Source organism: Periophthalmus magnuspinnatus, chromosome 1, assembly GCF_009829125.3.
Source record: "Periophthalmus magnuspinnatus isolate fPerMag1 chromosome 1, fPerMag1.2.pri, whole genome shotgun sequence".
NCBI classification, from domain to species: domain Eukaryota; kingdom Metazoa; phylum Chordata; class Actinopteri; order Gobiiformes; family Gobiidae; genus Periophthalmus; species Periophthalmus magnuspinnatus.
In genome coordinates this window covers 18,642,479-18,662,961 of record NC_047126.1, presented here as the reverse complement: position 1 = coordinate 18,662,961, position 20,483 = coordinate 18,642,479, and the positions used below count along the sequence as shown (strand labels likewise).

The 20,483-nt window shown below is 36.8% G+C and overlaps 1 protein-coding gene across 1 annotated transcript in view; it reads right to left on the bottom strand.

Annotated features, from left to right (window-relative positions):
• The window catches only part of npepps (aminopeptidase puromycin sensitive), a 31,129-nt gene that overhangs the window by 3,605 nt on the left and 7,041 nt on the right, over positions 1 to 20,483 (bottom strand). The window contains exons 5-17 of the mRNA XM_033970076.2: positions 17,384 to 17,491; positions 11,463 to 11,663; positions 10,819 to 10,915; positions 10,706 to 10,739; positions 8,954 to 9,068; positions 8,443 to 8,607; positions 7,584 to 7,688; positions 7,456 to 7,516; positions 5,418 to 5,527; positions 4,063 to 4,275; positions 3,506 to 3,640; positions 647 to 866; positions 15 to 157 (exon numbers count right to left, since the gene is read on the bottom strand). Coding sequence (XP_033825967.1) covers positions 15 to 157; positions 647 to 866; positions 3,506 to 3,640; positions 4,063 to 4,275; positions 5,418 to 5,527; positions 7,456 to 7,516; positions 7,584 to 7,688; positions 8,443 to 8,607; positions 8,954 to 9,068; positions 10,706 to 10,739; positions 10,819 to 10,915; positions 11,463 to 11,663; positions 17,384 to 17,491 — 1,707 coding nt within the window. The remainder of the gene's footprint in view (positions 1 to 14; positions 158 to 646; positions 867 to 3,505; positions 3,641 to 4,062; positions 4,276 to 5,417; positions 5,528 to 7,455; positions 7,517 to 7,583; positions 7,689 to 8,442; positions 8,608 to 8,953; positions 9,069 to 10,705; positions 10,740 to 10,818; positions 10,916 to 11,462; positions 11,664 to 17,383; positions 17,492 to 20,483) is intronic.

Here is a 20,483-nt window from a genome sequence, read left to right as displayed (position 1 = left end):
AATGTGATTCTTACCGGGCTCCTGAGGTCCGCAGGCAGCACCAGTTTCCCCTCCACATGATCTTTAAACCTCCGACGAGCTTCTTCTAAAGTAGGTTTATGCCCTGCCTTTCCCAGTTTACCCAGAACCAGCCCTCGCAACAGAGCGTCCAAATGACCTGAAAACACCAATATGAAACACTGAAGTCAAAAAGAGCACAGCTGAAGGGGTGTCTGCTCTCTTATCATAAAGATGGTTTGGTATGAACAATTTTGGAAAAACAATCACAACCAATCTGCTTGTAAAACTAACTAATCTGTATAGCAATATTTATTTCAGTGTGTGTTATAACACATTCAGGATCCCTAACTTTGAAACAAAGGTGACTGACAAGCACACTACTACTGTAAACCTAAATTTCCCTCTGACGGAAGAATGGATGAATGAATGTATCTAGCTATGCATTTCAGAACAGGTTTGTACAAGTCGGCCCATTCAAACTGAACATGATTTTGATTATTTCAATACATGATTTACAATTTCATGCATTTTTCATTCACTCCACATCTGGCATTGACAAAAATATGGCCATGGTTGCAAACTATCTAAGTACTACCCTAGCTCACATAAGATATTTTGGTGGTCAAGTGTCCAGGTTGAAGGTTACCTTCCCCAGGTCTGCATTCCCAGCCCAGCTTCTGTCCGATGGGGGTAAAGAGGTCTCTGATGAAGGCCTGGATCTCCTCGTGGAAGTCTGTGTGGGAGAGCAAACAGGAGAGCACGCCCAGGTTACAGCTCAGGTCACTCCAGACCGTGTAGTTTGGCTCATTCACAAATGCCTCCATCAGCTTCAACACCTCCACTGTGCTGATCATCCCCGCACGTGCCTGGAGGGACAAGAGGATAGAAACAAAATATATTTAATAGTAAGCTAAAGCTGGGGTACCTGATTTTCAAGCCATGGAAGGAGTAAGTACCGTAAATTTCGGATTATAAGCCGCTACTTTTTTTCCACGCTTTGAACCCTGCGGCTTTTACAGCAGTGCGGCTTATATATGGAATTTTACTGGATAACGGACCCTGGGGGGCGCTCTCTAGCTGTAAACGTAAAAGTGAGACAGACGTGGGGAAAGATTCTGCTCTGAAGAATTCACTAGTTTTGATTTTGAACGATCATTTTGCGCATCATGAAATGGATATGATGCAGTTTTTAAGATAAAGAAACAGAAAGGAAACAGAGCAGGGGTCGGCCTTTAACACGCACGCAAAGAGCCATTTGGACCCACTTTCCACATAAAATAAAACACTGGGAGCCGCAAATACTTTTTGACATCTAAAATGAAGATAACACTGTATAATAACAATAATGTAACGGAATAATGTAGGTTTTACTTTCACGGACAAGCCTTCTACACGTGGCAGATAAATATGGCAAAAACAACTTAAGTGCATTAAAAAAATACAACTCACCAAACCGCTGCATCATGCATCGCGCTGATTATGTGATTATGTCTACTCTACTCCGCAGTTTCTTTAAAAAAACAACAACAAAAAAACTCGTAGCGTATCGTTTAATCCCAGGTGCTTATTCTCCATGTGCCAAAGCAGTTTTGAAGGTTTCATTGCCTTATTTGCTTTTCCCGTATGTTACGCAGAGCGGACTGTGCGCGTGAGTCACCTGTAGCGACAAACCCAGATTTTAAGTAGGCATTGTCTGTTAAATTTATCTTTCTTTTTCTTGGAGGTCGTAGTCTCTTCTTCTGGCTCCTCAGTTGTCCTTTTCCCCTTTGTTAAAAAGATCTCCAAAGACTTTTGTTTTGGCTCATTTTCACTCGCTTGTGGCTCTACTTTTGTGCGTCGTGTCTGATGTGTTATACGTGATACGTCACCGCGGAGACAAGAGCAGATAATATACTTGCTACTACATCAAATAGATTTCTGTGGCGATTTCCAGCAGGATTTTCATGATACATCTATGGACGAGCTTATTAGTGTGTCATTAGGGACGGGCCAAAGTTGCTCCTGACCCCTGTGCGCACAACGTCTGAAAATCAGGGCTCTTTACGCAGGACTGTGAGCTGTGTCTGTGTTAGTTCCCAAGCCACGCAGAGCCGCAGTATGAGGCTGAAAGAGGCGCATACGGCTCCGGAGCCGCGAGTTGCCGACCCCTGAAATAGAGCCACTGCACGTAAGCTCGACATCAATGAATCCAACTTGGTCAATGTAAAAAGACGACAAAAGTTTTCAGAGGAAATAAAAGCAGATTTTCCGTGTTGGTGCAGCTTTATTTTCTAAACCTGCAGATGTGTTCATCCCGTGTTGTTGTCGTGTTGGTGCCAATTTTCAGGCACAGTTTAAAAAAAAGCGTGTCGGTGCACCGTCTTTCTGTGTAAATATCTCATGTTACAATATGAAAACCTGCGGCTTTTATTCAGGTGCGGCTTATATATGTACAAAATTGATTTTCTCTTCAAATTTAGCTGGTGCGGCTTATATCAAGGTGCGCTCTGTAGTCCGAAATTTACGGTATTATTTAAATTTATTCTACTAGTTCTCATCTCTCACAAACCCTTTAGAATTCATTATTGTTATGCATTCATTTTGGGCAGGGCTGCGTGCACAGCTTTAGCTTTAACTTTTTTCATACTGTAAACTTAAACTGGGATGAACTCCCAAAGCTCAGTCAATCCGTAAATTACACCTTTTACTTCTTGGTTTACAAAAGATACCATATTTTATCATTTGATGCCGTGTGGAGCAGTTTGATTTTGACACAAAGTGCTGCTTTTACAATATACTCTTTGGGTAAAACACAATATTTACTATTACAAAATCTCACCTCACTTACAATATTTATTGTAATTTTTCAAGGATGCCAGTGGAAATGTAGACATATTACTTTTCTCTATAAATGCCCTGGCAATGTTCTAGTGCAATTTTAAGAGTTATTTCCAAAGGATTAAGATTTAACAAATGTTTAGTAGTTCAGAGAGAGAGCCCTGTTCATTCAAAACACACCAAATGCAAAACTGAATTTGCACAAACAGCCGTCTCTTATAACACAATAAATTAGTGGAACAATCTCCTGACTGAACTAAAAAGCCTAACAAGCTATACAACATTTCCTGTGGAATTTAGAATAACCAAACCCGCCAGCACTGATAATGAGTGTGCAACGCCACACACTGTGAAAAGTGTGTAACACTGGTATACTGTGTTTTTTGTAAGCTACTGACTGATGTAATAGATGCCACACTGATGTGTTGAGGAGTTGTATTGTGCATGTGTGATATTGTACGAGTCTGTTTGGGTCAGAAACAGGACAGTGTGAATTGTTCTTGACTGAATGTAACTGCATTGTATAATTTATTCATCCCATTCATTAGCTCATTCACTTTTATAATTATAACGTTTCTGTTTCATTGTGCTTGGATAATAATGAGTAATATCACACTATTCTTATATCCCTATTCACAACATGTATTCCCTTTGTGTTGTATTGAGCCTAAAGTAATGCTCTCGTTACCAGAGAGAAGAGATCGTTCTGCAGCCCCAGTCTGTCCACAGGCTGCAGACTCAGGTCCCTGATCCCCGGGAGGAGACTCTCCAACATTGACGAACTGTACTGGATCCTGTAGAAGCCTACTGTGCCCGGGTTTATCTGGGAAGAAAGGAAGAACATAACAGGAATTAAATAGACTTAAAAAGCAATGTAGCTGGAATCACCTTTTAAATTAAATACTGTCAAAAACATTTTAGAGGGAAAGCAGCAATCCTATCAAAAGAAAACAATATATATATAATAATATATATTTATAAACTGTCAACTGGATAAAAGTTGAAGAGTGAATATGTTACACCATTAGGGTATTCACCACTCATCCATGTAGCTTCTTCAGTTCAGTTTTGTCCCATTGACAGAATTCAATTTTCTTTAAAAAACCTTTATCACACCAAAGAATCAGAATACCTTTGCTGTTTACTGGAATGCCTGCACATTTAAAAATCTCCACTGGTTTAACAGAATCTGTTGAGCTCCATTATAACACTCTGTACATGTCCCCGGGTGCCTGTTGCACTCACCTTGATCCACTGGTCAGGTCCCACTCCGCTCACAGTGATGGTGGTCTCGGGTCTGTCCAGCAGGACCTTGAGTTTGGTGCATTTGGCATCTTCACTGGAGCAGATACTGAGCGGGACCATCCAGTTCGGACATTCTCCCTCTACAGCCTCACTCTGCGGCCCACTGGCACAAAACTTCTTCTGGGTGATCTTTAAAATACGATCTTCTCCTTGCTAGTTAAAAAAACAAAAAAACAACACAAATAATATAAGTTCAAATCCAGGCTCAAAGTTGTTGTTTAGTTGTGCATATGAAAGGACGTTGTCTGTACTCTTCTCTTAAATTATTCTGTAAAGCAATTTGTGTTGCCTCTCTACAGATCTGACCTTTAACTTGACCTTGTGACAGCTGCTGGTCTCCATTGACATATGTACGTTAAATGATGAAAAGTTACATAGTGCTCCTTCAAAAATTGTTTTGGTTTAACAAACTTACATCGATACAATGCAGGTTACGTTTTCCAAAATTATTTGAAAACACCTAAATAATATATAATCTAGTACCAGTAAAAGTGAACTTTGCAACTTTTCTGGTGAGAGGATCTTGCTCATCTTAATGGAGATGTAATTAATATATCTCCATAGAAACCACCAATTAAAGTTGTGGAGAGCAAGAATTAATGAGTTCCAAGGTATTTTTAAGAAACAAAACCTAGTGCAAAATAGAGGCAATGTTCAATATCTATGGATTATTTCCGACAAGGCAATAAAATCTCCATGGAGACGAACATGTAGCAGATCCCCCACCAAAAAGTCACATTGTGCATCTTTCAACAGACATGATAAAATAGTTTATTTGTGTGAAACCTTTGAAAGGTCAGAGCCAAAAGACATCCGTCTAAGTGTCTATACCCAATTTTTTCCCAATTGGTTGAGCAAAATCTGTCTTGCCCCAGTACAGAAATAAAGTAAAAGCAGCTCATAGTTAAAATGTGCAAAATTCCACTCTGAAAGTTATTAAAAAAAGACCTACTCAACATGGTAAATAATTAGGATACTAAAAATGCATTTGGAAAGTGGGTAATAACTGAAACAGTAAGTGAACTAGTTCTGTTTTTCACATTTATAAGACTGTAATTATGGTATATCACCATTAACAGACACTACTTTACTGACCGCTACATGAACTCTGGGTGTAATTTGGTACACAATGAGTCCATAGGGTACCAACATCAGTGTCCAAAACCCTGCTACAAAACATACTCAACCATTTCCTCTTAATGTGTTTCAGTTAGTGTGTTTTATGAGTTTATGGACCATTTTGGGCCTGTGTAATGAGAACAGAGATTATGAAAAGCAGATGTCAAACTGAGCACCTGTTCCTGGTCGACTACGATGATTGGAAACCCCATCTGTTTGGTCCACGAGCTCATCACTGCAGCGATGGGTTTGCCACTGGCCTGTTCCAGACACTCCCATAGATCCTCTGAATGAGAGACACACATGCAAATTATATATGAACAATTTAGACACAGGCTGTAAGATAAATCACAATCAAATAAAAATCTGAATGGACATTAGTGCTATAATTTGCTCCACAAACAATATAGTCTATTTTATTCTGCATAAACACTGCTAACCCTGTAGTTTATATCTGTACAAACGTGATTCTTGTATTAGTTTGTCAGATTCATATTTCAGTTCTTTTGACAATTCTTCTGGATGTGTTTAAAATTTTAACTTTGAACAAAATCCTATTATTAAAACTAATCGCAATCGCAATGCTTGTCAGAAAAATCCTAATTGGATATGTTTCCTAGGTTTCGTTCAGGCCTAAGACAATAGATGTTTGGTAAAATAAAATGTGCAAGCTATAATTATATTTTAGAGACCAAGTAAGTAGTAAGTAAGTAACATGTATTTATAGAGCACCTTTCATAGAAATAAGCTCAAAAGGTGCTTTACAGAATAAAAATATTCATATTAATAAAAAAGATCAAATACAGAAACATAAAATACAGTACAGTCAGAAAAAAACAACACTTGCAAAAATATAAAAATACATAACACAGGACATTTAAATCAGGTCAGCAAAGAAAGGCATCTATACAGGTGAGCCCTTTAATTAGTTTTAAATGACTCAAAGGATCTTGCTGTTCTAAGCTCAAGGGGGAATACATTCCACTGAATACCCCTTGTTTTGAACCTAGTCAGTAGTTTTGTTGCAGCATTCTGTATTAGTTGAATGACTGTGTTGTATTGAGCCCAAAGAAGAGTGAGCTACCATAATCGAGGTGTGACAAAACAAGAGCATATAAGTGAGCACAAAAGTGCAATAAGACCCCAAGACCCTGACTCTCCGGTTGCTATTCATTTTAATCAGCTGACGCATGGCCTGTCTTTGTTCCTGTGAGCTCAAACTGGTGCCTGCAATGCCAAGTGAGCAGGTGTCTTAAGACACAAAGCCATTAGATTTTTACTCTGACATCACAACCTTTGGAACTTTATTAGTGAGTGGCAATGTCTATGAAAGTCAATGGTGAATGATGACATTTTCTTCTATAAGAACTCAAAAAATAAAATAAAATGTGAATGAGCTACAACTCTGCTAGATATTTAGCTTGTACCTGACATTTGAAACAAGAAAATCAAATAAGCATTAGTAGAATACTAGTTAACAGCTACACAACAGGGACATGCACAGACTCCCTGAGCATTTATCACTGATACAGACTTTGTGATCATACAGTTGAACTGATAACCTTCCTTTCCGGTGTGTTGAGGAAATTATTATTGTGAGGCAGAAACAAAAGCTCCTTGGACAAAAATGAAGCAATAAAAAGCAAAGAGACACATTTTGTCTGTTGCGCTGCCCATAGTTCTGCCACTCGGTGCCACTCAGTCAGAATGTTGAGGGGCAATTTTTGAATACAATGATGTCAGTGCATAAGCCCTTTTATCCACTCCTTGCAACGCAACAACTAGTCGGGTAGTTAAACTATAAACTTTTGCCACTGCCATGTATTTGCCAATCAACAGACAATTGTAATGTTTAGTGAGTAGCTACAATTTGAGATTAAATTGAGATTAATTTAAAATAAAAAAAAATAAAAAGTACAATACCTGCCCAACAGGACAACACTTGGCACAAGGAGACACACTTTCTATTTCAAATATATTGTCTATCCAACTGATTATCAGTGCATAGTCTAACTATTTTTAATTTACTTAATGAAGGAAGTGAGTAGTAACTTACTTTTCAAACAATTTGTATTTATGCAACATATTTTCAAAGAGGACAAAACACAAATAGTAAAAAACACCGAATATCAGACCAAATGTTTGTTAAAAAAAACAAAACAAAACATATTTACAATCAGAAAAATACACGATTATAATCAAATATTTCTGTACCTGTTGCTGCATTTTTGTGTTGAAACTTCACCAGATATGCATTCATTCCTTTCCTAAAATCCTAGAAAAAGAAAATACAGGTGAGTGTGTAATAGACCATGTCAGAATGGGATCAGCGCAGTCCAAACCTCATCTCCAATGTAGTTGTGCAGCATTCGGATCACAGAGGCTCCTTTGCTGTACGAGATGGCATCGAAAATCTCATCTACTTCAGAAGGGTGGCCCACGTTCACCTGACACCACAGGGGGCAGTAATGAGTTACTTTTACTAGGGTAACTTTTTTACCTGTACTTCAAAGTGTAGTTTTAGCACGCCTTTCATCATTAGTAGTAAGTCTGTTAGTGACAAAATGTTGAAATGAGCTGATTTGAATTCTTTTATTTCTGGTACCTAATTTCAACAAATTTTAAACTGTATGTCTATTGTCTGTAGAGTCCTTTTTTTTCTATCATTGAAACATAAATCAAGACCATTTTCACAAACAACTTTAATTATTTTGGATCATTAAAATTTCCACCTAAAACTTTCACATTGCATATATTCAGTTAAAGGCTTTTTTTAATTGCTCAAAAGCTACTTTCAAACACTTCTTTTTTTATCCATTTCGGAGCAATAAAAATAACTGATTAGGTTTAAGGTTAAGCATCCTTTAATACCGCTGGGAGCAGTTGGGAATCCTCCTCTAGATCTTGAGCCAGGCTTGATCAGGACTACCTTAGCTGGAGGATTTTCCTTTTGTGCATGTTTTGGGTTGATGGGGGGAACCGGAGTGCTGCAGGAAACCCTCCCAGACACAGAGAGAAGCATGCAAACTCTGCACAGAAATTGAACCTGGAACCATTTTGGTTCTGATGTGTGAGTGGTAGTCATTCAGCCACCATGCGGCTAACCATTAAAAATTTTGTCTAGGTATTGACTGAAATTTTATGCAAGTGAAATTCTCCATTGTGAGCCTAACAAATTTTATTTACATTCTCTATGCCTACCTCTATGGGGTGGCTGCTATCCAGAGCATCCAGGTCCAGAGCTCTGGTATAGTCGGCCGACACAAACTGGGTCCAGATGTCGTACTCCGGGAAGCAGTGGTCCACACACAGATACTCAATCCACGATGCAAATCCCTCGTTTAGCCACAGATGGGTCCACCACTCCTAAACACAGAAAAACACATGGGACAAAGAGGTCAGTGTAGTGTTATCAATAGTTAAAGAGGCTGTACCCAAATATTTTCATGTAATTAAGTCAAATTTGTTTGGTTTTTCATGGTTTGAATATGGTAAAGATCAGGTACAACTTGGTATATGCTATACTGCACTTTTGTCAACTGCAAGTAGAGTAGTGTATTTCAGCTATAATGCTAACACACATTTGTAATTACGCTAAATACAGATGCATAATTTCACAAACTGAAGATCTTCCAAGTACCACCTAAAGGAGCTTGTGTACAACAGTTTGAGAAACACTGGTGTACATAATGATACAGTTCTGTGTCTTTACCATTGTGACTAGGTTTCCAAACCACTGATGAGCCAGTTCATGTCCCACCACCAATGCCACCCACTGGCGGGATGAGGAACAGGAGTTTTTAGGGTCGATTAGTAGTGCCGTTTCTCTGTAAAATACAAATTTAAGATTAACACATGAATGATGTGCATGCTATTTACATAAACTAAGCATGAGAACAAAAACAAAGTCATTGTACCTTATTTCTACTCTTAAACTTGGTTTTAAAAATGTGAAAAACAGAACCAGTCAATTTTAAACACCACTCCTTACAATAACTAGCACGCCAACAGCACACTTCCTGGTTTGTGAAGGAAACAGCTTCATAAATTAGGTGCAGACAGCAGCTTTATTGCTTGTACAATATATCTGCACTGTGGCAAACCAAATTTTACTTTATTATGTAATAAAGTAAAATTTAGAAAGACCCTTTAATGTTACATTTTCGTGTTTAAATTGTATTAATGTTTTGAAACTAAGATATAATGTCTCCAAAATCTCAGTGACTGGATTTACAAAATAGTTTGGTGTTAAGAAAAGCTTGTTACTCCTGTGCTGAGAGAATTCTGCTTATGTTCCTGATCACGATTCTTCTGAATGGTGAACAGCTGGTCACAAAAACAGAGCCATTAAAATCTCATATCCTGCCTACAATATGTGCCTCACATTCGCCATTCTCCGGAAAAGACCTTATCTCTATTCTATAAATGCTGGTATATTGAAAAAAAATCATTGAAGTGCTTTGCCATGAAATAAATTATAAATATAAAAAGGTACAAGATAGAGTTGTTGAGATATTGCTACCTGTAGTAACCATGTGCAATACAGTAACATATTGTAAATCATTAGTGCTGTGTAAAATGTCTATTTTAGTTATTTATCTTGATTTTTGAGAACCTATTTCTATTCTCTTACTGCTATTGAACTGTGTGTTGCAACAATCAAATGTCCCCATTTTGGGACAAATAATGGTTCTCTTATCTTATAATTCTACTACTACTAATAATTCTACTTCAAAACTTCCTCCTATTTTCAATAATATTACAACTTTTCAGAATAATATGTACTGCAGAGTTCTATATTGTTGCCCTAACATTAATACAATTTGTATTGTGCAATTGAACTTTATTTTTTTTATTCAAATTGAGATTTGAGTATTTCAAATTGTCTATGACCTCCTTTGAGCTTTTTAGCTGAGAGGTCCACTGCCAAAGTCAGTAAAAGCATGTGGTTGGAGCAGAACTCAGATTTGGGAGGAACAAATTTGACTGTGAAATGGCACTGTCTGTCTCGCGTTGTTCATGTTCATAGAATGTTTATAGAAAGCAGTTTTCATGTGTTTTAATTAAAAAATTGAACAAAAAAAAAATCATAATCAACCAATACAAGGAAAACATTGATACATTTTTTGCCGTATTGCCCACCTGTACTTTTGTTTTTGCAACTTCAACTACTACTACTTCTACGGTTACTACTAGTACTACTGCAACAACAACTTTGATGAGATTGCACAGGGGACATTTGAGGTTTTAAGAATCATGTCAAAATAAATTACTGCAAAATGCAATTCCCCTGAATTCTTTAAGTTACCAGAGCATAAGTTTGTCATTGCTCAACTCAGCCATGCATACACTGACATCAACATCTGAAGTGCCCAGAGTCTGACCAAAAAGCTCACTGCAAAACTAAAAACATAATATTTGATGAGATTTATGTCTTTTAACAGACACTTCGACATGTTATTACCTGTATGTTACAAGGCCCCAGTTTTCCATGGCACCTGAAAACAGTAAAGGTAAAATTCATAGGTTTTAGAGATAAATGAAATGAAAGTAAAAATAAAAAAGACCAGTACTCACCAGCAGCAAAATCAGCAATAGCTATAAGATCAATCTTAGGCAATGGATAAGGAACATTGAAATAGTCTTTGTAAAAAGGTAACGTCTTGGTAGCGACCTGGAAAAGACAAGATATTATTTTAGTGATGATTCTAATGACATGGGCAACATTTTTCTACCTATATGATGTGTATCATTACATTTATATGCATGTTTCAATGCATATACTGTAGGTAAAGAACCAATGTGATAAAAATTATATATTAATTTACAAATTTAATGACAAGTTTTCCCAAATCTATTACTTTGCAAGCAACTTTGTTTCGTACCAGAGTGTTAAAGTCTTAAAGGTGCAATATAAAACTTCTGGTGGGGCTACCTGCCCGTCTCCGAGGAGATGTTATTGCTTTGTTTGGAATGTTCCACAGTTTGGCATAAAAAGGATCTAACTCAATGCGCATGAGCAGGTGAACCCACCAGTGTTTTAAACAAAATAAATGTAAGACAGACAACTTTAATGCCATGCTGTGGAACATTCCAGGCAAAGCAATGACATTATTGGACATATGCAAACAGGTAGTGGCAGGCCACCTGAAAGTTACAGTGTAGTAAAATATTAAATTGATAAATCCTGTTATCCCTTCAACATGCTGAAATCCACTCACCTCCAGTGCAAACTTTCCCTGCTCAGCCTTCCCCACAGGAGTGTAGACCCGGACTGTGATTCCATCGGAGGACTGGCTCTCCACAAAGTCGTATTCTCCGATGACAAAGGCCACCAGGTATGTGGACATGATTGGGGTCGTGGCAAACTTCACCTCCACCAAGTTCTCATCTTCTGGATATGGCTTTCGATCGATCACATTCTGGACAAATGGAGACAAAAATCTATTCATTTACTTGGGTCTAATTAGTCTAGTTGCCTAAAAACTAAATAATGCATGTGTCTTTTCCCCTTGAAACTGGGACAAGATGAGTGAGACCAAGAGTGAGACTCACTCCCCATACATGCTGATTGGAAACTACATTTGGCTGCCAATATGGGTCCTTGACAATTGGGATATGATGTTAATCATTGTTTAAACTGTCATTTTACTTTAAGCTGGGAATCACAGGGTCCCTAACTGTTTGATACGACACAAGATGCATGGTTCACAATACAATAATATCTGGATTTTGTAATACATGTGATAAATATTTTGTACATGATACTCTGCAATATATAGAACTGTCACAATGAAGTAAATATAAACGATAATATTGCAACAAATTTATGCCACTGACACAATATCCCAAGAGCAAATTTAAACCACAAAAACTGTTCTAAATCTACAATATTATAAAAAAAAAAAAAACCCAACAAAACCATTATGAGCAGAATTAAAGACTTCAGTAGTTAGTTTGCATCTGTAATGAGTCATAGAAGTTATGGATTCAACCTTTTACAGTTGAAATCTTAAAAAAATAACCAAAGGTTTCCCAGTAGTGCAACAATAAACACTGACCCCAAAAAATTTTGTTCCGACTTTCATACATTGAACGATAAGTTGATATAGTAATTATCATGACAGACCTAGCAATATATCGCCATTTTTATCAAGTATTTCTTTGTTTAAGCACTGCCTGCACAAACTTAATATGAACGTTTATTTTAATAATCAAACCAATGAATATGCCAAATGTCTTGAATAAACGAGTTTCTCTTCTTTAAAAAAGCAACAATAGTGTAGCATTGTCACAAAATTATCTTGTAAAATATCCATGACGGCTAATTAGGACTGTTGCCATAGTGATAGGCCTGTCACTGAAGTGCGATACATTGGTGAATATAGACGATAAATCATAATATTGAAACCAAACTATGAAGCAGAATTATCTTTGAGTATTCTAAATGTACAATACTGTAAAAAAATAAATAAATAAAAAACAGAGTGCAACACTTAATAACAGAATGCAACACTTAATTAGTTTAGTATCAATAGTGATAATATAGACATAAAAGTTAATTCAACCGTCCACAGCTCAAATCTTATTGCGGAAAAATAGTTAAATATTTCCCATCAGTACAAAGAAAAAGTCCCCATAATAACCATACTGACCCCCAAAAATGATTGTTCCATCTATCATGTATTGAACGGTAAGTCAATTTTCATGACAGGCCTACATAGTGATACATTTTTTTGTTGCAACAGGCAGAGGACCCATAAAATTATATAAATATATATTTATAGCGGTAAGTAATATATCGATATAGTAGCATATGCCACTACTTAAATAGTTATGCCACACTCAACAATACATTTAGACAAATCAGTGCTTTACTCTTTTTACCAATAGTCTGACGCATGAATGACAGATGTTAAACAGTTCACAGTTCAGCCTCCGTGACTGTTCGCTTTAATACCCTTTTACAGCTACACAAACACAGCCCTTTGTTTTGAAGTGACCACAGCCCAGCAGCTCACACAGTAGCAAACACTAGTTTATTTTCAGAGGTGAATGATTTTACAATGGGACTGCTCTGGGCCAGAGTCCAAATGAAGTCTTTCATAATAAGAGACAAGAATGTAGCTTCACTGTCACTGTCACACCATATAGTAGTTAATGATTATAATGAGTAAAACACATTTCTACTACATGTTTTTATTGTGAGTTTAAAAGTGGGGATTTATTACTGTCTGTCCCTAGTGTTTGCAATGTAAATAAAGTAAAGTCAAAGATAAATGTATTTATTGTCTGCAGCAGTTTCACTGTATTGATCTGAAAAGTAAACCTTTAATGCCTTGTCCCGGTCATTTTACATGTTTGCATATAAGAATACATTAAAGAGGACATATTGTGCTTGAGAGTGCTATATACCGGTAGTTGTAATCTATGACACCCGTGGATTATTGTGCTATAATCTGGAATTTTTCACTTAGAAAACTGGAAGTCTCTGTAAAGATCATCACAACAAAGAGTCCCGCAGGTGTCACCACCTCCAACAGATAGCTGCACATCATGCAAGCGAGTAGCCAAAAGGACTACCGGTACATGAGCTGCCAAATTGTATGTGTATCACTGATTAACAAAATTTAATTGGAGCAGAAATAAGTACAGAGAAGTGGGCCCATTTACATCACCACAGGAGTTGATCACCAAAATGGCATCTTCAAAATATGTAATTAAATATTGCTCAAACCACTCCAAATAGAACTTTGGGTGAGTAAATGGTAAGGAGAAACAGCTATAACATTGTTAAAAGCTCTGAAGAGTTGATTTTGTATAAAAGGTCTGCTTTAAGGTTTAAGTCTCATTAGATCCAGCTTTTGTTTCATTATGATTCCTGTCAAAATCTACAGTAGTCTGTTGGTTGCCAACTCAACATGGTTCTTTCTACAGGGACCACTAGATACTGACCAGAGTCCGTATGTAGTATCTTGCAATAAACCAAAACTATTCAAGGACAAATTAGTAAACCAGGTCTAACCTCAGACACATATTAATGACCACTGCAGACCAATAACTAAAAACAAGACTAACCAGGACTAAACCAGGTATAGATCAGGACTATCAAGGTCTAAAGCAACACCAGATAACAAACAATTATGGAAATTCTCTGTCCCAAACTTATTTCTTGTTTTTTAAGCAGCTTTGTGGATAAAATGTCCAGGTGGTGGTTTATATACAGCAAGTGTGCCACAATGAAGAAGCCTGCGCTTTAGCCCATTAGGGCTGTATATTTTGAGGAAACACCTGCTCGTCTCTTTGCTCTGCCTGGAATGTTTGACAGTATGGCATTTAACATATCCATCTTGCTCTTAATAAATTACAGGTGTATTCATTAGCAACTACTTTGAAAAACATTCATTCTTACTGTGTTGGGGGTCCCCTCTGCACAGATGTGACCTGTAACTAGGGCTGGGCACCATTGATTTTTTTCGGTACCGGTACCTTAACAATACTTTCTTTTCAATACTGGTTCTTTTATGTAAATTAATGGTCAATATTATTAGGAAAATCCTTTTCAATCCCTGAATTATTTTATGCCTATATCAATTTAATATTTTAAAGTACTAGGATATACAATATCCAGTTATACCTCAAAATCAATTAGCAAACAAATGAACCAGAGCACAAAGCTGATCTTGTGGTGTATGTATTGGGTCATTGACACGGGCATTTAAAGTCAAGGAAACAACAGTTGGCACTGAACGAACTTTTTTGAAGTTTTTCGATTCCAGTTCTTGCCAATCCTTTTCGAGGATTGGCAAACTCTCCACCAGAAAAGTTACATAGTACACCTTTAACTCCCTAAAAAATATGTATTGAGCTTTGTATGGACAATTTTACTGCCACATCAAACTCATTTAAAAAAAAAAAAAAAAAAAATCAATGGTGACATTTAGCAGCCTTGATAGTTGAAATAAGCTTCCTCACTTTATATTTTGGAGTGGATTATCATGTTGCGTCAGCCTGCGCTCAAACAAAGTGGCTCCATTTTCCGGGCCAGACTGTAAAGGTCACTGCACTGGCTCAGGGAATAGTATTCACAAAGTATGAGGATGGCTAAATGTCAGCAGCTTTTGTACAGCTGTTTCCATATTAAAACTAATGTTGTGTGGTCAGAGATTTAGCAAATATAATATGTTTTATTTCCATTTTATGTTTGCATTAATCCTTAGTCTCACTCAGGCCTCAATGTAGCCACGGCTGCTGTGGGACAATCGAGCATAGCTCCTTGGCACCATTGGCTAGGCCTCTTTGCACTAGTGATGTTATGAACTTACTAAAAACTAAGAACTTAGAACTAAGAACTTACTAAAAAAGTTGAATTCCAAAGTAAGGAAAAAGATTGAAAATTTAAATTTTTATCATGTGTACTTTTTTTGCACTACTGGGAAATATTTGGTTATTCTTTTGGCTATATAATAAGATTTGAGCCATAGGAGGTTGAATTAATAATTTCTATGAATCATTACAGATGCAAACTAATTACTAGTGTTTCATTCTGCTATTTTTTTTTTTATTTTTTAAACAATACGGTAGATTTAGAATAGTTATTATGGTTTAAATCTGCTCTTGGGTTTTTGTGTCACTCAATAAATTAGTTTCAATATTATCGTTTATCGTCTATATTTACTTCAGCAATATATCACACTTTTTGTTGTGGGTTTTGTTGCTGTTTTGTGACAACCCAATATATCACACAAGTTAGAGTTGCCCATAATGGATAATTAATAAGGGTGATTTAGGGTGTCCTGTAGTAACAAGGACTTGTTACTACAGGTTTTAGGTTCACAAGTTTGTAAAAAAGAAATAGGACATTCTTGGATGTCTTGTTTCCTTTTCTTAAAAATGTAATTTGATTGGCATCTGAAGTACTTTTATAGGTTTGTCAAGTCTGAACTAAGTTTGGGGGTAATGGAAAATGACCAATGGAAAATTCAAGCTACAATTTTGTAAACTTCAATCTTAAAAATGTTTTTAAATGTCTGAGGTCTGCTTACTTAAAGAAATAGCAACAACTACTAGGCCATTCACAATAGCCAATTTTGAAGTTATATTGCTACAGAAAATATCTCAATAAGTAATATAGGTTGTGTTCAACTTTTATAGTCATTATAGTTTAGTACTGAGCTGGAGGACAGGTCAGAATTCTGTAGTATAATTTGTTGTTTAACTGTCACATTGTAGAGTTGTTGACATGATTTATGGTTAATATTTATGTAATTACTGGACCTATATATCTGATATCTTCTCTTTCAGCATAAACAAAAAAGAAATAATTGCTTCAGAAAGGGCCATTATTCTGAAGACATGATTGTTGTCAATTGAAAGGACTTCAAGCCATAAGATTCATAAGGTTTGTGTTTGGATATTTCTCCCCATAGAGTTAAGCCCCTGCCCTCCGTCTAAAATCATGACATCAGAATTTTATGCCACTCACACAACTATATAGCAGGATGAATTGAGCCTAAAAACAGTACTTCAATATAGTCATTTTCGAGACAGCTACAATAAAACAGCTATAATGCAAGAATACTGAAATATTTCAGTTTCAAATTTCAGATTCAGAAGAGAAATGAAAACATGTTCATGAATGACTAAACACAAATGTGAAGCTCTGATGCCAAATTTAACTTCAAGCCGCTGTTCTTTTGAGCCTAAGGGCACCATTGCATTTTATATGAACCAGATGAGGTTTTCTGATGCCAGTTTGATGCAAAATTCAGACATTTTCAGACTCATCTTGTCCGGCTTTCATGTCCACAAAGGTCCTTTAAAGTAGAAGTATAACATTAGCCAGAGGTTTTACACTGGTATTTTTCCCTCTCTTATGTAAGCTGCTCTGGAAAGGAGAATGTCAGCGCAAAGATTTGAATATAGTTGTGGTTCTCAGTAGGGTTGTTAAAAAAGAATGTAATTCGTTGTTTTTATTATCATGGTATTGAAATCAGTACAGAGTCCTTTCCTTACTATGGAAATAGCATTGGATTTTTTGTATTGATTTGTGACAACACTACTACCCACGTTACTGCTGAGCTCATGAATTTTTAAGATTAAGATCAGTATCTGTGTTTTAAAGTACAAATGTGAGGAGTACCATATTTGACAAGGCGACGCGGTCCTTGGGGACGATCAGGCTGATGTCAAAGGTGGCTTTGATGGCAGGTTCATCCCAACACGGGAAAGCTCTGCGTGCGTCTGTGGCCTGGAGAGAAAAATAATCATTATATTATTAATGCAAAACTGAGAATATTTACAAAATATTGCATTATCTCAATAACAAAATTTAGGTGGTATTTTAACAATGCATCAGAAATTACCTAAAATGTGCCTGTAAATATCTCGGTTGAGGTTCAAGTCTAGCACAAAACATGAATGGACCACAAACCTGCAGAAATATCACTTTATACCCTTGTTTCTGTTCATTTTATTTTTAAGAAGCTTGTTTTGTCATTTTTAACCATTTTAATTAGACAAAAATATAATTACTAGATAAATAATAAAAACTAAATTTTGTGCTTTACATGAAAAAGCTTTAATAAAACTGTTTTATTGAGACATCCATAATTTTAGCTTTACCTGGTTCACACATTTTGTAATAAAAGTCAGTTACAGGCTATTCACAAACCAATCATCAATCAACCATTAAGCACAACAGCTTCTTTGTTCAAGCCTTTTCATAACTTTCTAAATGCAGGTCACACCTGTCACTACACACAGGTATTTTTACATGTGTGCATTTCGATGACAACATTTACAACCATGAAAAAAGATGCAGTCAACTTTCCATAAATAAAAGTAGTTAAAGCTGTTATGTTATTAGCACTGGTATCAGCATCTCCATAAAAAATGCAAACCATGCAAAATGGAATAATGAACATCTCAGCATCTGCTACAGAAGGTGGAAAGAAATACAGCTCAAGGTAAAAACTATCACTGAACAGTTGAGTTAGTTATAAGGCAAATCATTGAAGGGCATTCCAACTTGCATTTTAATCAGTGGGTGAGGCCTGTTTTCACTTGCAAAAGGACAGATGACACTACAGCCTCAAAGAGACAGAGCGGGTATGAAACAAGTGTCAAAAAGAGGGAAATTTCTAATGTCTAATATATTGGTACAGTAAATATCACAATAAACTATACTATTTAACAAACACCCCAAATTTTATAAAAAATAAATAAATAGCATACTAATGTTTATTCGTAAGTATTATTAAAGCAATACTATGAAGCTTTGTGGAGGTGGCACATCGCCTGCATGACTACACGGAAATATAAAGTAGAAACTATAATTTGGAACATTTTCCATGAAGATACATGAACTTTAAGCAACCCATGGGAATGTTATAGACAAAGGAACAATTTTCCATGGAAACAAGCCGGAAGAAGAGGCTCTCCTTCAGGCCAAGTCCGCTCATAGTAAGGATGAATGTTTTTACATAGTGAAATATAAAAAACATGGAAAAACATGCTTTCTTTTTATAATTTTTGACCTAAAAGTTAGATGGTAGGGCTTTAATGAGTCATAGATGTTAATTATTTGACCCCTTACAGTTTACCGTAAATTTCGGATTATAAGCCGCTACTTTTTTTCCACGCTTTGAACCCTGCGGCTTTTACAGCAGTGCGGCTTATATATGGAATTTTACTGGATAACGGACCCTGGGGGGCGCTCTCTAGCTGTAAACGTAAAAGTGAGACAGACGTGGGGAAAGATTCTGCTCTGAAGAATTCACTAGTTTTGATTTTGAACGATCATTTTGCGCATCATGAAATGGATATGATGCAGTTTTTAAGATAAAGAAACAGAAAGGAAACAGAGCAGGGGTCGGCCTTTAACACGCACGCAAAGAGCCATTTGGACCCACTTTCCACATAAAATAAAACACTGGGAGCCGCAAATACTTTTTGACATCTAAAATGAAGATAACACTGTATAATAACAATAATGTAACGGAATAATGTAGGTTTTACTTTCACGGACAAGCCTTCTACACGTGGCAGATAAATATGGCAAAAACAACTTAAGTGCATTAAAAAAATACAACTCACCAAACCGCTGCATCATGCATCGCGCTGATTATGTGATTATGTCTACTCTACTCCGCAGTTTCTTTAAAAAAACAACAACAAAAAAACTCGTAGCGTATCGTTTAATCCCAGGTGCTTATTCTCCATGTGCCAAAGCAGTTTTGAAGGTTTCATTGCCTTATTTGCTTTTCCCGTATGTTACGCAGAGCGGACTGTGCGCGTGAGTCACCTGTAGCGACAAACCCAGATTTTAAGTAGGCATTGTCTGTTAAATTTATCTTTCTTTTTCTTGGAGGTCGTAGTCTCTTCTTCTGGCTCCTCAGTTGTCCTTTTCCCCTTTGTTAAAAAGATCTCCAAAGACTTTTGTTTTGGCTCATTTTCACTCGCTTGTGGCTCTACTTTTGTGCGTCGTGTCTGATGTGTTATACGTGATACGTCACCGCGGAGACAAGAGCAGATAATATACTTGCTACTACATCAAATAGATTTCTGTGGCGATTTCCAGCAGGATTTTCATGATACATCTATGGACGAGCTTATTAGTGTGTCATTAGGGACGGGCCAAAGTTGCTCCTGACCCCTGTGCGCACAACGTCTGAAAATCAGGGCTCTTTACGCAGGACTGTGAGCTGTGTCTGTGTTAGTTCCCAAGCCACGCAGAGCCGCAGTATGAGGCTGAAAGAGGCGCATACGGCTCCGGAGCCGCGAGTTGCCGACCCCTGAAATAGAGCCACTGCACGTAAGCTCGACATCAATGAATCCAACTTGGTCAATGTAAAAAGACGACAAAAGTTTTCAGAGGAAATAAAAGCAGATTTTCCGTGTTGGTGCAGCTTTATTTTCTAAACCTGCAGATGTGTTCATCCCGTGTTGTTGTCGTGTTGGTGCCAATTTTCAGGCACAGTTTAAAAAAAAGCGTGTCGGTGCACCGTCTTTCTGTGTAAATATCTCATGTTACAATATGAAAACCTGCGGCTTTTATTCAGGTGCGGCTTATATATGTACAAAATTGATTTTCTCTTCAAATTTAGCTGGTGCGGCTTATATCAAGGTGCGCTCTGTAGTCCGAAATTTACGGTAAATGTTGGCAAACTAAATTTACACATGATGAATATAAAGTGCCAAAAAGTATTCCTCCAGCTTTCACTTATTAAACAAAAAGTCTA